The sequence below is a fragment of the Alligator mississippiensis genome, chromosome 7 (assembly GCF_030867095.1).
Source record: "Alligator mississippiensis isolate rAllMis1 chromosome 7, rAllMis1, whole genome shotgun sequence".
NCBI classification, from domain to species: domain Eukaryota; kingdom Metazoa; phylum Chordata; order Crocodylia; family Alligatoridae; genus Alligator; species Alligator mississippiensis.
The window spans coordinates 43,458,492-43,478,125 of record NC_081830.1 but is presented as its reverse complement, the minus strand read 5'-3'; the positions used below and the strand labels follow the sequence as shown (position 1 = coordinate 43,478,125).

At 41.3% G+C, this 19,634-nt stretch overlaps 1 protein-coding gene across 1 annotated transcript in view; it reads left to right on the top strand.

Moving 5' to 3' along the window:
- The first annotated feature begins 643 nt into the window (after positions 1 to 643).
- LOC102559211 (glypican-5) overlaps positions 644 to 19,634 on the top strand; it is a 674,170-nt gene continuing 655,179 nt past the window's right edge. The window contains exon 1 of the mRNA XM_059730916.1: positions 644 to 939. Within this exon, the coding sequence (XP_059586899.1) occupies positions 768 to 939 (172 nt within the window). The 5' untranslated portion in view covers positions 644 to 767. The remainder of the gene's footprint in view (positions 940 to 19,634) is intronic.

Sequence of the window (19,634 nt, the reverse complement as noted above, 5' to 3'; positions counted from 1 at the left end):
GCAGACACAAGTTACGGAAGATGCTACATTGAAATGTCTTCATCTGAACCCTCGTGGATTTTTGCATGACTGGCCATTTTTGACATAGTCTGCAACTGCACACTTCTCTTTGGCCATGCCTTTAGGCCACTTTCTGTGGCTAGGTTGGGCAAAAATGGGCACTCTCATCTGTAGCCCACATCAGATTTGTGGCACAACCTTACCCTGACCGCTCTGTGGGCCCTGCCAAGGGCAGGCCTAGGAGGGCGGCTTTTATACCTGCCCCCCCCCGGACTCGAGGCGCCTCCCAGGAGTGCCACTCCGCTCGCTCGCTCGCTCGTTCCCCTTCCCTTCCCTTCACGGCAGCCCCCGGCCCGCCAAGGGGTGCACGCGTTGGATCCCCGGAGCTTCTCCCGCGGATGCCGCCCGCACACCTGACACCAGGCAGCCGCTTCTCCCGCGGGGCTGGGCCCGGGCCCGAGCCCGGGCCCGGCCGCCGCAATGCGAGTGCGGCTGCACCGGCGAGTCCCTGCGGACTCCCCCCTGTCTAATTATAGCGCAAGCCAATGAGCGGCCAGGCAGCTCCCCGCGCAACCCGGCCCGGCGGCGGTAGCGGGCGGGGCTGCAAGCTCAGCGCTGCCCCCGCCCCGCCCCGCCCCGCCCCGCGCCGGTTCGAGCCTCAGCCCCGCCGCCCCCCGCCGGGACGGGACGGGACTGGCCGGGCCGGGCCGGGCAGGGCAGCCGGCTGCAGAAGAGGAGCGCGGCGGTGCCCGCCGGGGCATGCGGACATGGCGGGGCACGGCGGCCCCGGGGTGCGCTGCGGGAGGCTGCTGGTGCTGGTGCTGGCGGCGCTGTGCGGCGGGGCGGCGGACAAGGCGCCCAGCTGCCACGAAGTGAGGACGGAGTTTCAGATCCGGCAGATCGGGCCCCTCAAGCTGGTTCCCGACGTGCCCACCGCCGGTCAGTACCTGGGCCCGGCTGGGGGATGCGCGGTGCGGCGCGGGGCGGGGCGGGGCGGGACGGGGCTTCCCCGCGCCCAGGTGCTCCGGGGGCCCTGGGGACCTGTTGCCCCTCGCTCCAGCGGCCGAGCTGGCCCCGGGGAGCGGCGGGCGAGGCGGAGGCACCGCGGGGCTGGGAGCCGGTCCCAGACGGCCCCGGGGAAGGACTGTCCGGAGCGGAGCGGTCCTGTGCGCGGGTCCAGGGCCCCCTCTTCGCCGCGTCATGAAATGCTTCCCAAGTCGGTCCAGTTCACCACTGGAGTCGCTTCCCTCCTCGGCTTCCTGAGGCGCCCGTCGTGCCCGTCAGGAGCCGCTGTCCGAAGGGCAGGGCTCGTCCGTGGCTCCAGGGCAGCCCGCCGGCGGAGGGGCTGCTCTTTTCTGGGGCTGCTCAATAATACAGGCTTTTGTGTGGGGAGGGGGAGACGAGGGAGGTTGGTCGTGGCTGTGATTACCTGGGAGCGCTTCTGTTGATGCAGCTTCAGTTTCCCCTTCTCAGACTTTTGGGGATCTTGTTGGGCAGCCTGGAGAAAGCCCTCTCCTTTCCAAGTCCGAGTTGCCTCTTCAGGGCAGGATGAGAGGGGCGCAAGTTAGAGCTGTTTTGTTTGGAGACATGAGGGAGATGTTTTGTATATGGAGTTTAGCTTTTACATAAGTACGGCAGCTACAATATTACCTAAGACTTATTTAAAGTGTGACTGGGGAGATTTTCCCTGTTTACTTTTTCACACAACTTTAAGAACAAATGGTCATCCAATGAAATGAAAGAAGAAGAAAAAACAACACAAGCACATCCAATACAAGATGCCTTTTTTTTTTGCACTGTGCATAATTAACTTGTGAAACTCATTAGCACTGGCTGTTGTGGATGCAGAGCTGGGTTGTGTCTGCAATGATTAAAAACTTTATAGTAGTGGTAAAAGGATGTTGTAGTCTTGATAGAATTAATCGGGAATTATGCAGGAAGCAAGGATTTCTTAGGGTGAGATCTTTTATTGGACCAGCTGCATAGTTGGGATAGAGTTAGGCAAGCTTTTGAATGCAAGATATTCTTCATCAGGTCTCATCAGATGAAGAATGTTTTGCATTCAAAAGCTTGTCTAACTATGCCAGTGATGTAGTTGGGCCAATAAAAGATCTCGCCTTCAGAAATCTTTGCTTCTTGCATAACAACTTATAATAATTATTAGCCATCAAGACATTTCTGTCCTCTTCATGACTCTTATGCAAGAGTTTTATAAGAGTTGAGATTAAGATTGTCAACCCTCTTATTTCAGGTCATAGGTAGGAGGTAGATTCTGTTTCACCTGCTGGGCATCAAAGTGGACATAGGCACTTAAGTGCAATTTTCTTTCATCTTTTTCAAGTCCCTGAAAATGCATTAATACCTCTGCTTCTGGAACACCGCCATCTGACACTTAGGTCTGAGTCATAAAAAAGCAGTGAGGAATCTGACCCTTAAAGCTGTGCAATTGCACACATGTCCATTTGGGTTGTTTCTTACACATTCATCCAAAACTTTCGGTGCCCAATACAAAATGGATTGAAGTCAAAGGCCAACTTCTTTACTGGCCTTTGCATCAAGCCCTTGTGCCTAAACCCTGTTGGATGGGACATTAGACAAATAGACTATTGATATTGTGGCAGCTTCTATGTTTCTGACCTATAGTGTGGGTCTAGTATGCGTGATTGTTACCTTCTCCTTTGTAAAGTGCTTTGAGATCTGGAGTAGAATTTGCTAAGACCTAACTATTGCTTATTAATCTGTGGTAAGAAGATTTATAAAAAAGCACTATTCTAGAAATATGAGCTGTATTACTTGCCTAGCACGCTAGACAAGCAGGTGTTATGCAAAAGCTTGAAAACTAATAAGAAGGATATTAATGAAATGCATGACAGCTTGTTTGGAGATGTCTTGCTTCCCTAAGATTTGTCAGATTTTCTTACAAAAGAAGTAGGTCCCTACTAATGCCTTCCTAACCCTTTGTCAGGGCAGACCAGAGGATGAACTGTGATTCAGACCACTCTGACTCCTGTATGCTCTGAGGAAGGAGTAAATCCTTTCACCTTTTTTGGCAGACCAATTTGCTTCCCCCAGTGCACCTAACTGGCTACTCTGGCCCTTGGCTTGAATATCTCCCTTTCTCTGTCCCCCTCTACTCACCTGTTTACAATTGAGAGAAGCTTGCAAGTAACCCCAATTCTCCTCTCCCTGGGCAGAAGTTTTAGATTATCTCCTAATAATAGATTTTTCTCTCTATTAACCCTAATCATTTCAGATAGTTGCCAGCCTGGAAGCTACCTTCCCTCCTCCATAGATTGAAATGAAAAGGTTTCTTCTGAAAGAAATTCTCCAAACCTCAAGATTGCCTGCTTAGAAACTCCAAAAGGCAAAAGATGGGAGAAATGGCATATCCTCAGGAGGCAATAGGTTATTTCCTCTGTGCTTGCACACACAAAAAAAATTAGATTTACCTCTGTGCAGTGTCAAGTAGCAATCTGTTTTGATGGTTTAGAGGAAGTAATTATTTCTCTTTGTGCTAGTTTCATATTGACCATTCTTGTTGACTAGTAAGCTCCCACTTGAAAATAAGTGACCTAGAGAAGAGAGCCCCTAAGGATGGGGAAAAATTAATATGCACTTAAACTTCAGCTGTTGTGGAGGTTTCTGTTTAAGGGGGAGGGGGAAGTGTACAGAGGGCAGCACTGATATTCCCTGTACGTTAATTGTGCTCAATTCCACTAGAAGTCTTAACCTCTTAATATCTCTTGTCAGATGATAATGCCTCCTATCCTGCATCCGATTAAAACGGAAAACAGCGTAATACTTAATTATCAGTTCATCATTTGGTTACCTTTATGTTTGGTTTGGTTTGTTTTTTAAGAGGAAACTGCAAATTTTTATGATAACCGACTGTCTCATTTAAATGTTTGTATTTACAAAGCTGTAAATGTTGCTATTTACAAAGCTGATCAGAGTTGAAGCCTTGTATTAAGAACTGTATAATGCACAGGTTGACAAAGTCCTGGCTCTGAAGTCTAAATAAGATGAAGGAAAATTGTGAAGCAAGAAGATGAGCAACACTAGAATAAGATCATGTAATTATGTAGGTTAGCTTTACACCTGATTCAGCACTGACTGAAGCCAGTGGAAAGATTCCCATTGATTTCAGTGGAATTTGGATTGGGCCCTGTGTAATCTAAGTGGGGTGTGTGCATCTGTCTCTGTTCAGGCATTATAGCAGTGATTGGGTGTGAGGGACAAGGGAGATAAGTGACTTATGATGGCTTAGATCAGGCAAGGTTCTTCTTGAATCTGAATCTATTGCTATTGCTGATACTATTTTGTTTTTTAAGTTTATAAACAGATATGATAAATAGGCCCATCCTCACACATGGAGGTTGTCAAACTTTTGCTGCTGGTAGAAGGAAAAACACCCATGTGTCTGCAGAAGTGTGGCATTAACCTTCTGCTTCTGTCCAAATATAACATACCAAAACAATTATAGTGTACATACAATTTAACCTCTGCAGGGATGATTAGAAAAGAAGCAAAAGACATGTGACAGAGAGTAGTTGTGCTACTTACTCTACTGTGGAAATGCATTCAGCTACTACTGTGATGATGGCTGGTTGCATGTCAAGCTAAGGGAGAGTGCAGGTTACTCACGGATGCTATTTTTTTCTTCTCTGTAGATGCTGAGTGTTACAACAATACAGTATATTTAATATAGTAATGCCCTTTGTGCATTGTGGTCCAGGCCTTCCTGTTTTTTAAACTGGTGTAGGTCCATGGAGGTCACTGATCCATTGTCTGTCTGCTGTCACTGACTTCTGTAGAGCTGATTTGCACCAGCTGTGGGTTTTGCCCAGTATACAGGAGTCACTTGTTGAACAATATGCACTGGCATGGGATTGGAGGAAGGGAGACAGCATGCTACACAGTGAAGAAGGGAAACTGGTATTCACAGCGTAGGGGATTTCTGTGTTTAAAGACAGCCTTGCAGTAACCTGTAAGGAGCTTGTCATATTCTTGGGAAGCCCCAGGAGTTCCCTCTAGAATATGTTCCTAACATTCTGTACCCAAGCTGAGGAAATCTGGGGTATCTTCCCATACCTCTGAAACCCACATCCTTCAGGTTTTCTAAGCTGCTAATGAAGAACGATTTGTATATTGGATGTTTTTAAATGGCTTCCCATTTGAAAGGTGACAGTTGTCTCAGATCCATCTGTCTTTGCACCCAAGGCTTATCACTGCTCTATCTATTGGTATGGCTTTCAGGAATAAAGCTATAAATGTATGTGGTGAACTGCAGATAAAAATATCTGCTAACTGGTGCTGCCACCTTCTTGTTAGTGGTTGGGGGAAGAACACATGTTTATAAAATGGGTAAATAAAGTAATGGAATTCCCAGTCCATCTCCTTTTCCATTGCCTGTGAAGACTGCTCTGGTTCATGGGCTTATTGCAAGTGAAATAGGAATGTTTTCATATGAGCTTCTTAGTAAACATTTTGACAGTGCATCCATATGGAACTGATATCTACTATCTAAAAAGATGAAGGGCTGAGTTGATCCTGCCAGGAACTGAGCCTGTGGTTCCAGGGAGTCTAGATATTTCAAACCTGATGCTTACATTACTTAAGTTATGTCTTCCAGATATGAGGTTTGAGGTATGAGATGTATTATGAGTCTAAGAATTTATTATTTTATAGTGTATTTGCACATATGTATGCTGGGTTTAAATTCCCATTGATTTACTGGTTTTTCTGTGAAATTTAGCATCAAAATGTCTGAATATCACATGCACACTAGTTACTTCAACCTCACTACATCCGTGTATGGGAGGGAGCTGTTCTCCCATTAATGAAACTGAGACATAAGGATTCTGTGACTTGCCTACATTCATATAGTGGGTTTGTGTCAGAGCCAGAAATAGAATGCAGATATCCTGAGTCCCAGGCCAGTCCTTTTATTGCAATATCATCCTCCTTCCCTATAACTGCTCACTTCTATCTCCCTTACTCTTGTGGACTAGCACGTAACTGTATGCAAACAATTCCATTGATATATTCTCAGAATAAATTACTCTGTGGCATGAGTATGGGTGAAAAAAATAAACTCTAAATCTACATGCCACATTCACATGAGAAATAGCTGTGGAAGGGTAGTTACTCTTTGTGATGGGTTCCAGTAACTTGTCACCTCCCAAATGCCTGTCTGGGTTTACTATTTGAAGGACATTTTCCTGCTTAGTGCTTTACAAACAGACAGAAGGTGCACAGACTATACTTGAGGGCTGATTTCTTTAGGGTGGTCTTTGTCCTAATTTAAGGTATGGTATAAATCCTATAGCAGGATTGTATAGAAGTTAATAAATTTACTTCATGCATGAATATTGCATTTCTATTTCTGAATAGCTGCAAGAAGATCATAGATTCCTACTAATAACTGCTTGCTGCTATGGGCTGATCTGTTCCCTTCCCAGTCTGTGCCAAAGCTGCAATTGTGTTAAGGAGAATGAGCAGACCCCTTTTGAGTATATCAGAGAATATCTATTAAACTAATCATTTTATTATAAACGGGGTCATACAATGCTCTATTTTCCTGTTTTGTTCTTTTATTACTGCACAATTCTTTATTTCTATCATCCTAACGACAATTGTATAATTCCCACTGGTAAAGATGCAGTGCTGAAATGCATTTTGCTCATAGCAGCATTCTGTCAAAGTCGCTCATAACTCTGGCATGTGCCAGATGTGAAATGTATGCATTTTATTGGCTTTGGAAAGCTTTAGCCCCATCAGAATGAGTGACTAATTCTCTGGTCTGAACTGTAATTAATATTTAGGTTTACTATTAACTTGGATAGTTGATCTTGTGGGACCATGTTCATCAGTGATGTAATGCCACTGAAGTCAATAGCATTGTTTGTGGAGGGATATTTAAGCAGTGGTGGGCTGATGCAGAAGCATAATGACTTTAATGCTTCCAAGTGGTGTAGACATTTTACAGATTAAAAAGGCAACCTGCCCTCACTCTTCTCTTATTTGTTTCTCTGGAAAATATAGCTCCAGTAGGTTAGCAAAAAGTTCCTAGATGTTGCTTTTAAATTATTCTATGAGATGGAGTATGTCTCCTTTTCTTTAAATGCACAGTACTCCATTTATATGTGCATCACATAACTGAGTATTTCACTTAACTGCATAACAAGATACAAGTCTCAGTTTTGCTTACATTATAATGAACATTGGTCAGTTGTGACTTGGTTAAGTGTATAAACTTGCTTGAATGCATAGGAATTAATTGACCCCACTGTATACTTTTATAATGGATCTTCAGGTACCTTAAGTGCATAATTTGTGAATCTGACTAGTCTCCAGTTTGAAGGATTCTGAACAGCCCTGAACTGACTACATCCTAATGATTTCAAGGGTTGTTTGGAGTTGTCAGGCAGTCTGAAAAATAGGGGGTTACCACACTTAATAAAGTGCAAAAAGCTTAGCACAGACTGTTCCTATCATATTAATGAGCATTGTTCAGACTAAGTTTCCATAAATGCATACTCTGTGTAAGTGCAAAGTCTTTTCCAGTTTAGGGGTTATGCATTTACGTAAACAGAGTATATTGTATTTAAAATTATCTTACACTAGATAAGTACTTATCTTTTTCATGTGGTTTTAAGATGCCAACTGTAAGTTGGCCAGATTCCTGTCACCCACTGCATAAAGCTCCAGTCTGGTTCTCAGTAAAACTGGGTGATACTCCAAGCTGGCTCCCTGTGTTCTTGGTGACCTTGAGCAAATATTGCTGGGTACCTCAGTTTTCCGTTCCCCAAAAATGGGGATACTTATGTGTAAAATTGGTAAATTGCTTTGACATCTGTTTGAAGAGCTCCTATAAGAGAGCTAGGTAGATTCACAACCAGAAAACCTCTCCTGAGGTCTTCATTTCTCAAGGCTGAACCTCCAGGTGTTTCCTTCTTTATGCCCCTATCCCTTAACAGCCAGACATTAGGTTTGGTCCTTGATGAATCTGAAGTTCTACCATCCTCCAATTTCCCTCACCCAGAGGGAAGATCTGTGCCCAGGGAAGGCTATAGTTTCTCCAACTGCCTCTCCCAGTAATCAGCTGCCTCTAGTTGCTGCTATTGCAACAGCTTCCCTGATGCCTTGATATGGTTCTGCCTTCTCTTGCAGCCTGCAGCTCCTGGAATAAATGATGTTCCCCTTCTTCTTATTCTCAGCCAACACTTCACAACAGTCTTTGGGCTCCAACATTCCTCCAGAAGTGTTAACCTTGCCATGGTAATGGTTGTGGACACAGGCAAGACTTGTGCCAATGGCAATATCTATCTTTCCTTCCGCTCCCTCCACTTTCCCCAGCTCTTAAATCTCTAACTGACACAGGACCAGCTGCCCACTCTGTAATGCCCTCTAGGGAACAATTCATAAGCAGGGAATCTGTTTAAACTTACTTAGTGCCTCATAAAGACGGAATTGCTGCTTCACAGCCAGATGGAAACCTCCAGCTTCCTACTCCCAAGTCAAAAACAATGTCCTCAATGACTTGCATGAGTATTTGCCTAAGGTAAGCAAGAAGAGAATCTGGCTTAGTTTTGCAGAGCAGCCTTCACTTTAAACATCTTGGGGGGGAAAAATCTAGGATAATAAGCAGCACATTGATCCTCCTCCTCTTTCTTATCTGGTTCAGCATTCCTCAGTTTAAGCAGCAACTGAGAAAAGGAGCAGCAGGTCTTTGTAGCTTGGGAAACTCTCTAACAAATCCTATATAAAGAAGTATTTCGAGTTTAATGTATTCTCTTTCAGTGGACGATGGAGAGCTTGCACACTCAGACTTTGAAAGTTCCTCTTTAATCCAATAGGGCAACATTTCTCATTCTCTAGAAATTTTATTTTTGTATTTAGTAAAAAAAGCATTTTTCCATTGGAGTGAGGGTGTTCATAGGGCAACTTCTATAGCAGCTCTTCTATTAGCAGCTCAGTATTTGATCTTTAATATCTGGGGTTTATGACTAAAAGAAATAGTCCATCAACATGATGAAGGGTCAGAACACCAGGACAAACATCTGGACCACCAGACAGCACTACTGTTTGAGTTCAGAAGAGAGAGAGGATAGTCAATAAGGAAACCCAGAAGTTTTATTTGGTAAAAAAGAGTTAACAAAGCTGTCTTGCTTTCCTAAGGGTGATGCTCCTGTTACTTATCCAATGCTTTGGTATCCTACTGTATGATGTTCCTAGTTAAGCCACATATGTAGTTATGAGAGCACTGTAACTTATTATTTCCATGGTATCAACATGCCTCATGAAACCATTTGTCATATATCACATTTGTTAGACTATTTATCCACTGAATAGAGAAGGTCCAGGGATGTCTTGAATCATGTCTTTCTATTCCATTAGTGGTATGGAAACAAGATTGGTTATTATCTAAGTCAAAGTACTAAAAGAAATGTACACATGCAAAGATCTGGTCACACAGAGGATTTAAAGTTCATAACCTATTCCACTTCAATCTCTTCTGTTCGTAGCTGTATTTCTTACATGATTCAGGTGATGAAAAGCTGACTCCTTATTTACGCAGCTAATGGCTACTCCTAACTACTCTGATGGAAAAATGTTTGGAAAAATCTCTGGTTAAAGCAGTGGTTAAAATGATGAAAAAAGAAATGTTACTACTCATTCAAAAAATCAAAAGAAACATGTAGATGGTTTTGTAGCTGCTGATACCACTTTCCAGCACATAAATGCACAACCTTCTAGACTGAAGACACTCAATGTTTTTAATAAGCCATTAGGATTAGATATCTAATTGAAGATAAAATGTCTAGTTAGGGTGCCTTTCACCCCAGCTTCTCCTGATAATAGCAGCAGATTGTTATTGGATTTGGTGGATCTGGAGTTAAATGTCTATAGACAGTGGATTTGAAACCTTTATTTTGGTTCTTAATAGGCACTTTGGAGTTGGCTACTGGAAATTGTACAGAAATTGGTTCAATTCTCTCTGAACATGTTCAGTCTTGAACAGCGACTTGGTAGAGTCAGGAGAAAGCTATCTGCCACCTGTTGGAACCATTATCTGCTGAAAAGATTCTATGACGTTGATTTTGGCCCTACAAGATTAGGTGCTTTTAATATTGTACTGCTTCTGAAGACTCTAAATAAGTTAGTTAAAAAGCAGCTTTACATTCAATGGTTCTTTTAAGTTTTGTTTGCTATTTAGAACATTTTCATAGGCTAGAGACAGACATTAAAAAAGCCTGAGTCTGATTGATTGGTTAGTCTAACCTGCAAACTTTGAACTGATTTGGGTAGACGTTCCCTTTTTGTTCCAAAAATGCAGGCTCATGCCTGCAGTGGCTCAGGCTAAAAGCCGGGGCAGGGGGACGGGACACGAGCAGTCCTCCCTTGTTTGCACAGAGCTGAGCTATGGGAGGGGGAAGGCAACTGGATGCTATGATTAGGGAGGGGTCCCCCCACTCCTGACCAGCCCAGCAGGGAATGTTTATTACCCCTAACTCAGTGTTTATCAACCCATTAAGAAAACAACAGAGGGACATTACTGGCTATCTGTTGATTCTGCCTTTGTCCTGTGTGCCACAGCTTGGAGGTAGCCTGCATGTGGTCTGCTAGCTAATGCTCAGAGGTATCTGTGAGGGATGGGGAAATGCCTGCTGAGCAGGGAGAGGGGAGGGGAGGCGGGGAGCAGAAGCCAGACAGACACCTGCAGAGACTGCAGGAGCTGCAGCAAGAGAGCAGAGAGGAGGGGCCAGCCCTGCTGTGGAGCAGAGCCCAGCCCAGCCCAGCCCAGAAAGCATGCTGGGATGCTGGGGGAGTCTGGTTTATCTTAAATCAGCCTGGGATCTGGGACAGACATTGCATAAACCGGTTTGAACCAAATCATTTAAGTCTGATTCAACCAGGTTTATCTCAGACCAGTTCCAGCCATTTTCAAACTGGTTTATGTGAACTGAACATCTGTTCTGTTACAGGTTTAAACCAGTTTCTGATCACTTAAACCGGTTTATGTGTAATGTCTGTCTCTAGCCATAGTGTATGATTGTTGAAGCTGAACTAGCAGTAGTAATGGTAATAAATAAAGCACTCTCCCAATCAGTCCAACAAGAATTTAGTTCTCTTTTTAGTTGTAGCTTTAAGTTCTGTATGAAAGGGCAATGCTAATAAGACATTAAGAAGAAAAATGAAAATAAAGTGGTCATGGTAATAGATGATATAGAAATCCATAAAATAAATAAATCAAAATTAGAGCTTTTATTAGAATAAATCATTTAAGCAGGTGTAAGGCAAAAGATCTTTGAAATGCAAGTACAGTGCACACTGTACAATAAAACAGAGTTTGTCTTTTTTTCTTGTTTTTAAATTGTATAAAACTGTAGACACAATTGAATATATTGCAATGCCTTTGTAATCAGATTTTCATTCTATGAAAGTTTAATATGACCTGATGATAAAGAGGTGTATGCTTAATAGTTCAATGAGAGCCGTATTCGTCAGTCATCAGTGTAGAACATAGTACTTGCTTTTACGGAAAAAAAATGTTTATTTTAATGGCTCAGAATGAATTCCCAAACAACAGCCAAACCCTTGACACAATGAAAATTTATGCCTAGTCTTTCATTCTCTGTCACTTTGCTTAGGTACCACATGTTATTTGATAAAAACAACCTGGCACCAGTATTGCATATTCTGTAAGTACTACTTATTATGTTATTTGTTTCATTAGAGTGCATTTCTAGACAGCATCATTGGATGAAAAGAATAAGTGTCTCACCTCATATTTAAGGAATTCTTTTCTATGGACTAATGACCTGAAGTAAGATATTGTCCTGCTAAGTATTTAGGCCCCCATGCACATTTAGTGGGGTTGTAGAATACTTAAATGAAAATTATGGGGTATTTCTACACAGTATTGTAGATCTGGATTTATATGAGCACTGGGTCATGGGCTGAGCCCAGGCATAATAGTAGTGAAACTTACAGTTTGTGTCATTCACAGACTTGGACCTCCCTGTGCACATCTAACGTTGTAAGACATGTTCAGTTTTTATCCTGTTTTGTACGTCCACGTTGGGGGCTAGATATAAGAGTTTTCTGTAATAATAATACCTATATTAGCATTTTATATTTCTTAAATGTTTTGTAAATATTAACCTTTCCATAGCTGCTGTGGGACAAGTCAAGATGATAGTATCTCCATTTTACAGCCAGAAAATTGGAATAAGGATAGATGGGCAGCCTTGGACAATTCCACTGTAAATTTCATCCTCTCTTGGTTACACCATGTATAGATAAATAGACATATTTCAGAAGTACAGTAAATTCACTTGTGCAACATTACATACAATATTCTGTATTACAGAATTCAGCTTATTTAGCTATGTATATAATCGAAGTGAGAGGCTTGTTACTTTTACACTTTTGGCTGTGGTAAATCAGCTGAGGTGCAGCTACAGCACGGTTTATTTTCATTATTGAATACTTGTAGTGGGATAGTATCTAGTTCATCAGGATTGAAGACTCCTTTGAACCACATACTGTGAATACTTAGAAGAGGACACAGTAACTGCCTTAGTGATCCTGCACTCTGACTTTTTGATGTGGCACGCACAGCTCTAGGAGGCAGTGTGTGTTTTTAAGTATGCTACTAGTGTTTAGCAAATAAAAAATCATACCAAATGCTGCAACTTTCTTTCTTATTTTGGGTAAGCACTGTCTGTCCAGTATGTTACTAAAATAACAGGGTCTCTCTTTTTCTCCTTTCCAGAAGATCAGTTTTAAGTAATGGTTTTAAATTCATTATATTCTTAGTTTATGCGCATATGCATTATTAACGTATAGAGTTACTGCTTTTCTTTTGATATTTCAAGATGGTTTGAAGAATATACTAAGGAATCAAAACCATGGGAAAGCTCTACAGCTCATAGATGATGCTTGTAAATTTATTCATTATTTTACAGACTCAGAATTGTTCGGGAAGTGTCATTAATACATATAAAATTCCCAAGGTCTATGTCTTTCATTTCATATCTGATTTAGCTGATAGATGTGAACAAAACATGTAGTCTGGAAATTTCATAGCAACTCCACATCTGCAGAATGGAGATTATTCCAGCAAAAGTCTTCAGCTGACTAGATTTTTCACTTTACCTCTTTATCCACAGTTTACATCTGGTACAGCATGTTGTCAGACTATAATCCTGACTTCCTACACTGCTGTGGGTCTTCCACTGAGATCGGTTCTACTCTTCCATTGAGGAACTGGGTGCATGTCTATCTGCAGACTGAATTTGACCTTTTCTGTATGTTATAATTATTCCACCTGTTGCGTTGTGTCAAGACCACTTTTCCTTTTTGGGTTTTCCAGTGGTACATGTGTATAACACGCTGTTCTGGAGATCTGGCGTTCTCTGAGAAGACCATTGTAACCATGATCCCTCGTTTTGGTGCGCAGACCACTGTTCAGGTCCTTTAAAAACAAACGAGAGACACATTTCAGAGACACATTCTGAATCTGCCAGTATTGGATAGGTCACGGTAGCTTTGTTTGGTAGCTACTTAAATTGGATAGTTCGGCACATCCCTAAATGTTAATGGTTAAATGTATTCATTGTACCAACAAGGGCCCTATTCATGAAGTGTCTATTCTGCACTCATTATGCATGCATAATTTCCATTAATGCTACTGAGGGTTAAGTGTGCATAGTGAGGGAAGAATAGAAGCTTATGTTTACACATCCATGTTTACACTCAGAAAAGAGGTTTCGTGGGCTATATGTGAAAAATAGATTGTTGCAAATTCCCTAACTTGTACAGTCTTTTTTATTGAAGTAAATTCTGATTTGTAGTGGGAATTTTGAATGACATCGTGTTAGTATAGAGTTCTAGAGGATAATCAGTGAGTCAGTAGATATAAATATGACCAGGATGCTATTAATAGGGAAATCGTATGGGAGTTGTTGGGTGTTCAGCACTTTAGAAATTCAGGACACTTATTTGGGTACCAAATAAAGACTTGGTATCCTTAACTTTAGGTATTAGCTTTGAAAAATCTCTGTCCTTTTTAAATAGCCTCTAACAAAGTTTTCTGGTTTATATACCATATGGGTGTTTTCCATATAAAAACCTCAGGCCTACATTTTGAGATTCTTCATTCTTAGGTGCACATCAAAGCAGTGTAATGGCCATAAAGCAGCTCCACATTTCCTAAGAAAGCCTTTCAAGTTCCAGAAAAAGCTTGAACTCCTAAGGGTTTTGAAGTGCTCTAATCTCTGACATGGGGGGGGGATGTGCAAAGCTAGCACTTTTTTGTTTTGTCACAAATCATCCATGCACATGGTGTATAGGCACCCTGACAAAAAGTCATTTTACTTTTGAAAAGGACTGCTTTTTCATACCATTATGTTTCTCATTCACATCTGTATGTTTGCTTCCACTTTGTTCAGGCCTAAGTAGCAGGGCATTTGCATAGTCTTGTCTTTGTTCTGTAAATATGGAGCAAAATGAGCAAGTCCTGTGCTGTGAAATTAAAGTTCTGCTCTCGAGAGAGCTTAAGGGTCAAATTCTCATACAGTCTACACTGACCTAGCTCCAGTGAAGTCAGTTTCCAGGACTTCATGCCACATGCATTTCTCCTGGGTTGGGGGAGAGGAAGAAGGAAAGCCTGTAAAGGAAGAGTGATCTGGCAATAAGTAGGTATAACTAGAAAAACGCTACATTGTGCCATTGAAATCAATGGAGCTACATTGATTTAGAGCAGCTGAGGATCTAGCAATAAATATTTTCTTTAATGGCTAAAGCTTCTAGAGAGAGAGATCTCTATATATACTATGTTAAACTGTACCATAGTACATTTAGCGCACATTGTAGGTGTTTCTCGGTCATGCAAATCTGTTCTAGTGGATACCAGATTCCTTAAGGCAAACTGGATTTAAAGTATGTTTGTGGTATGATAGAGAACATATTAGTAAAACTATGCACCAGCAACCAAATTAGGGCACATCCCATTTGCAAGGAAGTTAATGAGGAGTGTATGGTTGTAGCTTGAAGTGCAGCAGTGGCATGGAGATGGCTTAAAACATTAAATTTGCGTAAAGCAGACTTGGGCAGTAGCAAGGCACCTTCAGTACCTGTTAGCTTAGAAAGATGCTGGTTGTACTCCCCTGTGTATTTCTGCCAGCAGACCACTATCTTTATCTCGGTTACTGATAGTGGCCCCCTTGCTATATCCTTACAGTGTGACTAGTGACGTAGGTAAATCTATATATTCACATTTTACAGATGGTTCCCCTTGCCTCAGATCCCCAAGTGACTTGTCTGAGATCATAGAAAATCTGTAGCAGAAGAGGCAACTGAATCCAAGTCCTCCAAGTTTTGCATTATTGCCATCAGCACTGGAAAAGTCTTGCTTTCTGAAATTAGCAACCACATAAAGCAAGGTTTTGCAGGACTTTAGTCACTCCTTCACTTGGAGTAGCCCTGCTGTTCTTGGGATGTGATATGCTGCCAGTTTGCTAGTTAGCCTCTCCTCCCAATACTTAAGTGGATAGTAATGGAAATATTGTGTGGCTGTATTATGAATTAGCAAGAGAGGCATCCCTTCCTTTCAGCATGCCTGTGCATAATAAACCAGCTTTTTTTTTTCTAAAAAGGAGCAGCATTCCTGTTTCCCTGTCAACAATGATAAATTTTTATGTGCGATTTTAAAGAGCTCTGTAGTAAGTCTAAGGGAGCGAGAATGAGACATATAGGAAAAAGAGACTAGGATGCTGGAAGGTAAGATTTGGGGTATAATTGCATGGCACAAAGTGATATTATATAGGAAATGCAATGAGCTAGATGTAAATGGGACTTGGTTGGGTACAACAAGCAGTGTAACCATCTTAGTGTGGCTTGTCACCTGTTAACTCGGGTGTCTCTATGTGGCACTGTATTGTCACACAGACATTCTTTGGTTCATTAAAGCTTGTTGCCCTCACAGGAGTGTCTTCAAATTAGTGTGGGGGGGGGGGCAGGAAATGTGAGTCTCAATATTGAGTTTTGCTGAAGTTTAAGAAAACATATGTTCCCAACCAGACTAGTCAGACTTTAGCGGACTAAACTATATCTCCTCTGCAATTTCAAGCTTCAGTAATCAAATTTACCTTTCTTAATCTGGGTTGACCTAGATAAATCAAGAAACGTAACAATTTGCCTTCACAAAAAGGAACTCTGACTTGACTCTCCCTGTTTGCGAGTGTGAGGTATAATTTGTATTCCTCTATCACTGAACAATAACTTACCATACTTTGTGACCCTCCTGCAAGGAAATAAGTGCTCCTTGTTCTTAAAGGATAGACTAGAATCAAAGTTTTATTCTGGGGGCAGTACCATAGGTGTTTACATAGTAAATCAATTGCAAGGCTTAAATTAAGCTAGTTTGGTATCTGGAGCTGTACTCAGTTTTCCTTCCAAATGCAACTCCCCTAGCTGTTGTAGTTACAAAGATGCCTTCAAATGCAAACTGCCTATAACTAGTGCAGTGTTCTCTGCCAGAGTCTATAGCCTACATGAAACAGAAGTACTGTTAATTCTGAAGCATAACAATGATACTTCAAATATCAGGGGTAGCTAGCTCACTGCTGAAAAAAAAAACAAACAGGCAGCAAGGGAGGTGGATGAGGTATACTTTGAGTGTTTTCTTCCCCTTGGGACATAAAATCCATAGTTCAAGTTATGTATAACAATTGTGTTTAGAGACTGGAACCTAATCAGGGTCCCATTGGAACAGATAGTTAGAAAAGGCCTCTGCCCCGAATTGCTGCCAGTCTGTTTACACGCAAAAGGCAAGAGAGAGGTAATAAATTTATTTTATGGATGAGGAACTGAGACAGAGGGATTCAATGACCTTCTTGTGGTCAGCATATGTTTTGCTACTGGCATATGTGAAAGTGTTTCACAGGTTCCACATTATCTTGGTTGCAAATTAAAGGCTTTTGGAACTCATGAAGAACTCTTTATCTCTACAGGTATGTGTGCATGGCTTAAAGCAGAATGGTGCAGTTATACCTGAGCTAACTGGGGTACTCCAAATACTATAGCTATATTAGTCCAGTGTGCAGCCCAGGCTTATAAACCCTGCTTTTCATAAGATTTAATTGGCTTGGGTGGAACACTGCTTCAGCACTGCTTCCAGTATTGACCTAGTTCAAATATTTCTGCAGGGCACTACCTTGTGTCTTGTAGACATGCTGTACAATTTTGGGAGAAGGACGTCTGTGTTAGAATCCATTATCTTAGTTCATGATTGATTACTCGGTAGACTTTTTTAGAAATAGATAGTACTGCTAAATTAACTCAGTAGGGAAAGGAAGGCTACACCTGGCCTTGCTAGCTCTGCTTGTACCCTACAGCCCTGATTTTGAGAGACAGGAAAGAGGCACAATCTAATTTGATGACACTTGCTGTTCTATATGAGTGCATGTTCTATTAATCCATGATTAATTATTTTGTTCATAGTGCAGTTACCTTGAAGTAAGCACCTTTCTGAATCTATTCCTGGAACAACCAAAAAATTATCCAGGGTCAGAATGGATAGAAGAAAAACCAAGAGAAAGAAAGAAGTGAGGGAGAGAAAGGACCTCTTTTCACTCCTGAGTTCAATCTAAGAATACTACCAGTGAAGATGAGGGTGCTGTTTAACCCTCGTGTAGCCTGCTAGGAGTCCCATCTGTGCAGAGACCATAGTTATTATGAATTCACTCAATCCATTCTCAGTTGCTTTGTGCCATATTAACTGTATGAGATGCATTCTACACTAAGGACAGAAGGGAGTGCTCTGAAGTGTTGGAAGGACAGGTTCTGATTTACCACCCCTTGGAGGTATTAGAGACATTCACTGGCTGTGAAAGACACAGCCAAAGGTAGAATTCTGAAATGTTTGCCCATGGGAAATGGCCAACATAAAGTTACTAAGGGCCTGAATTCAGTGGACTTTGGATAAGGTTGTTAATGAGAATTAGTCTGTCAACAAAGCCCAAAAAATCCATGGTGCAACAATCAGATTTACACAGGTAAAATTACTATTAAAAGACTACTAAGAATATTGCTTTTAGTACAGTTTTAATGGTCTAACAGATATGCTTTCAGTGGGTTACACCTGGGATTTTAGCTACTTGAATACCATTATCATCAGTGGGAGATCATGTAGTTAATATCATTAGCATGTAGTTAATATCATAAGCATGGGTCTAGTATTTATAATTTATGAGCTAACATAAGTTGCATTTGTGCTGATGTCATAGAGTTCAAAATCACTATGTCCCTTCAGAAAACTAGCATACTGTCCACGAGAAGATGGTTAAACAGCACCCTCTTCCATCTTCACTGGTGCTATTTTTAGATTGAATTCAGGAGTGAGAAGAAGTATTTGCCCATCTCTGTCCCCCCTTCCTTTTTCTCTTGGTTTGTCTTCTAGCAACTTTGACCCTGAATAAGTTTTGGTTGTTCCAGGAATAGATTCAAAATGATGCTTTTCTTCAAGGCCAATGCAGTATGAACAGAATAATTAGTCATGGGTTATTAGAACATCCAAAGTATAATCAAATTAGATGGTGCCTCTAGCCTGTGTCTTAAAATCAGGGCTGTAGGGTACCAGCAGAGCTAGCCAGGACAAGTGTAGCCTTCCTTTCCCTAATGATTAATTTGGTCTGTTAACTGGCCTTTCCAGGCTGTTTCATGATGGTTATTGCAAAACTCTATCATTTAGCTTACACAATAATGCTTTGCAGTTATTCAGCACCATTGAACATAGCATGACTAAAAGACGGGTCCTTTCTTCTGTCATTTGTACTCTTTGTTTACCTATGCTACATTAGGAAAAAAGTGGCATGCCAGGTTGCTGAGACAATACTTCAAGTTTTATTTACTCTTCTTTTTTCTTATCCATTTTGAATGGGCATTAACCTCTAGTCAGATGTATCATTCTGCATCTTTAGCTGTTTACTCTTTCCTCCCTATTGCAAGCTTATGGTACCTTTAGATACAAGTGGCTTGATTTATGACTGAGTTGCACTACTTTTACATTAGTGTCAACTTCAGTGGAATTACACAGGTCTAAAACTGGAGCAAATCAGTGCTGAGCCAGGTCTAGAGAGCCATTATTTCCTGTTGTAATTAATTATTGTGACATTGTTAATAAAGTTTCATAACTGGCGATATAAATAATTCTTGAAGGATGTTGGTAATTAGCTACATGTTTTTAGTTCAGCTCTGCAAGTATAATTGGTATTCTGATTGGAGTAAAAAGCGATGAAAATCCAGATTGGGGCTTTTAGAAATTTGTGGGAATTCTCCCAGACTTTGCAATAATTCTCCTTCCCTGCCCTGCAAAAAACAAAAGCTATGGAATTTGAAAAGGTCTGGATATTTTAGAACAAATTAATCTAGATGCAGATTATCAAATTATTAATGTTTTAAGTATTTGCTAAATGGAGTGTATCATGATGAGTAACTTTAAATAACAAATGGCTAAGTCTTCCCAAAGTGTGCTGAGATTTAGTGGTCAAACTTGATTTTTTTTTTAACATGGTAGATAATAGAGACTTTTCCAAATATGAGGTCCTTTGTAAAGCTTTCAAACT